At 39.3% G+C, this 1,740-nt stretch overlaps 1 protein-coding gene across 1 annotated transcript; it reads left to right on the top strand.

Annotated features, from left to right (window-relative positions):
• Positions 1–301: 301 nt before the first annotated feature.
• LOC140321828 (olfactory receptor 1G1-like) lies at positions 302–1,231 on the top strand. Its single transcript, XM_072398609.1, has one exon. The coding sequence runs from the start codon at positions 302–304 to the stop codon at positions 1,229–1,231; it is 930 nt and encodes a 309-aa protein (XP_072254710.1).
• Positions 1,232–1,740: the final 509 nt, after the last annotated feature.

The following is a 1,740-nucleotide window of genomic DNA, read 5'->3' as shown; positions in this document are numbered from 1 at the left end:
TACTCAGAAAAGCCTTTTTTTAATAGAAAAATTGCCATCTTCGAGACACTACTATCTTTGTAGGACTATATTGTCCTTTACTGTCCATTGCCAGGATTATCTTACCAGAGAAAGCTGGAAGAAGGAAAAGAAGACTTTCGTTAAAGTTTCATGAAGAAATATAAAGAAAATTTATGATCACACTACTTTCTAAAAAAAAGTTTTGAAGGCTGGCTGTCCAGCAATTTCACTCTACAGTAAAGGTGACATCCACATCATTTATTATTCGTTGTTATTACTTGGACTTGCTGTCTTCTAGGTCATGGAAATGGTAAATCTAACCTCCGGCTTTGTTCTTCTGGGATTCTCAGACTTTCACTACAACCATGCTGCTCTCTTCTCCACCATTCTGGGTATATACACCCTCACATGGACTGCTAACTTACTTTTACTGACTTCTATTAAAGTTTCTCCACACTTGCACACACCAATGTACTTCTTCTTAGGAAATTTGTCAGCAGTGGACATCTCTTTCTCTACGGTGACGGTTCCCAAGCTTCTGTCCTGCATTCTTTATGGAAGAACCTCAATCTCCTTCCTTGGTTGTTTCCTGCAGATGTTCTTCTTCTTGTTTTTTGGCACCACTGAAAGTTTTATTCTGGCAGCCATGGCTTTTGATCGATATTTGGCTATTTGTAACCCCTTACGTTACTCCTTGTTAATGAGTGATAAGGTTTTGGGCATGCTGACTAGTAACTGTTATCTTGCAGCTTCTCTACACTCATTATTGCACACTTATATGCTGTCACATTTGACGTATTGTAAGCACAGGCTGATCCCGCACTTCTTTTGTGATGTGACACCTCTCATCAAGTTGTCCTGCTCCAGTACTAAACTAGCTGAGCTCCTAATATACACCGAAGGTTCTATAGCTGGAAACATTCCATTCCTCTTCATTCTCATCTCCTATGTGCTCATTACGCGGGCTATAGTAAAAATGAAAAACAGCAGCAGAAGAAGCAAAGCCTTCTCCTCCTGTTCTTCTCATCTCATGGTGATATGTTTATTCTATGGTACTGACATTTTTATCTACTTCCGCCCTCCATCAGATTACTCCTCCCAGTATGATCGCCTTGTTAGCATGGCCTACACCATCATCACCCCAATGCTAAATCCTTTCATCTACAGCCTAAGGAACCAAGACGTGAAACAAGCTCTGAAGAAACTTAAAAAAAATGTTTCTCACAACTAATCAACTAAGCCTTCTGATCTTTCTGATAAATGAGATGAATCTGTGAACACATTGGGCTCAGTTCACAATACTTTCACAAAGAAAATTATCTTTACAGCCTTGAGACACTAAGTTTAAAATTTAATTGGTCTGGACTAGAAAAAAAAATCCTTCAAATAAGCAACCCCATACTGCATGTTTGTTCTGTGAATTAAGCCCATTCTACTATTCTTGCCCACCCCTACTTTACCTCCTCCATCATTTTCTGGACCATGAACATTTCAGGCATGCCAGCTGGACATCTGACTCAATACAAAGGTCTTCCAACACAAATAACATCTAGACGAGACCAATGATCTCTTTTCAACCAAGAGCTTCACGTCCTTAGGATTATATACTACACAATACACATATCTGATCTGCTGCTTGGGTTGATAGCTATCTCCTCCGCCAACGTTCTCAATATAGAATAAACTGAGATATATTGCTATCTTCTACCATCACAATGCCGGAAATGATGGCTCAAATAT

This window comes from Pyxicephalus adspersus, chromosome 1 (genome assembly GCF_032062135.1).
Source record: "Pyxicephalus adspersus chromosome 1, UCB_Pads_2.0, whole genome shotgun sequence".
In the NCBI taxonomy this organism is placed as follows: domain Eukaryota; kingdom Metazoa; phylum Chordata; class Amphibia; order Anura; family Pyxicephalidae; genus Pyxicephalus; species Pyxicephalus adspersus.
This window is presented reverse-complemented; position numbering and strand designations above follow the sequence as displayed.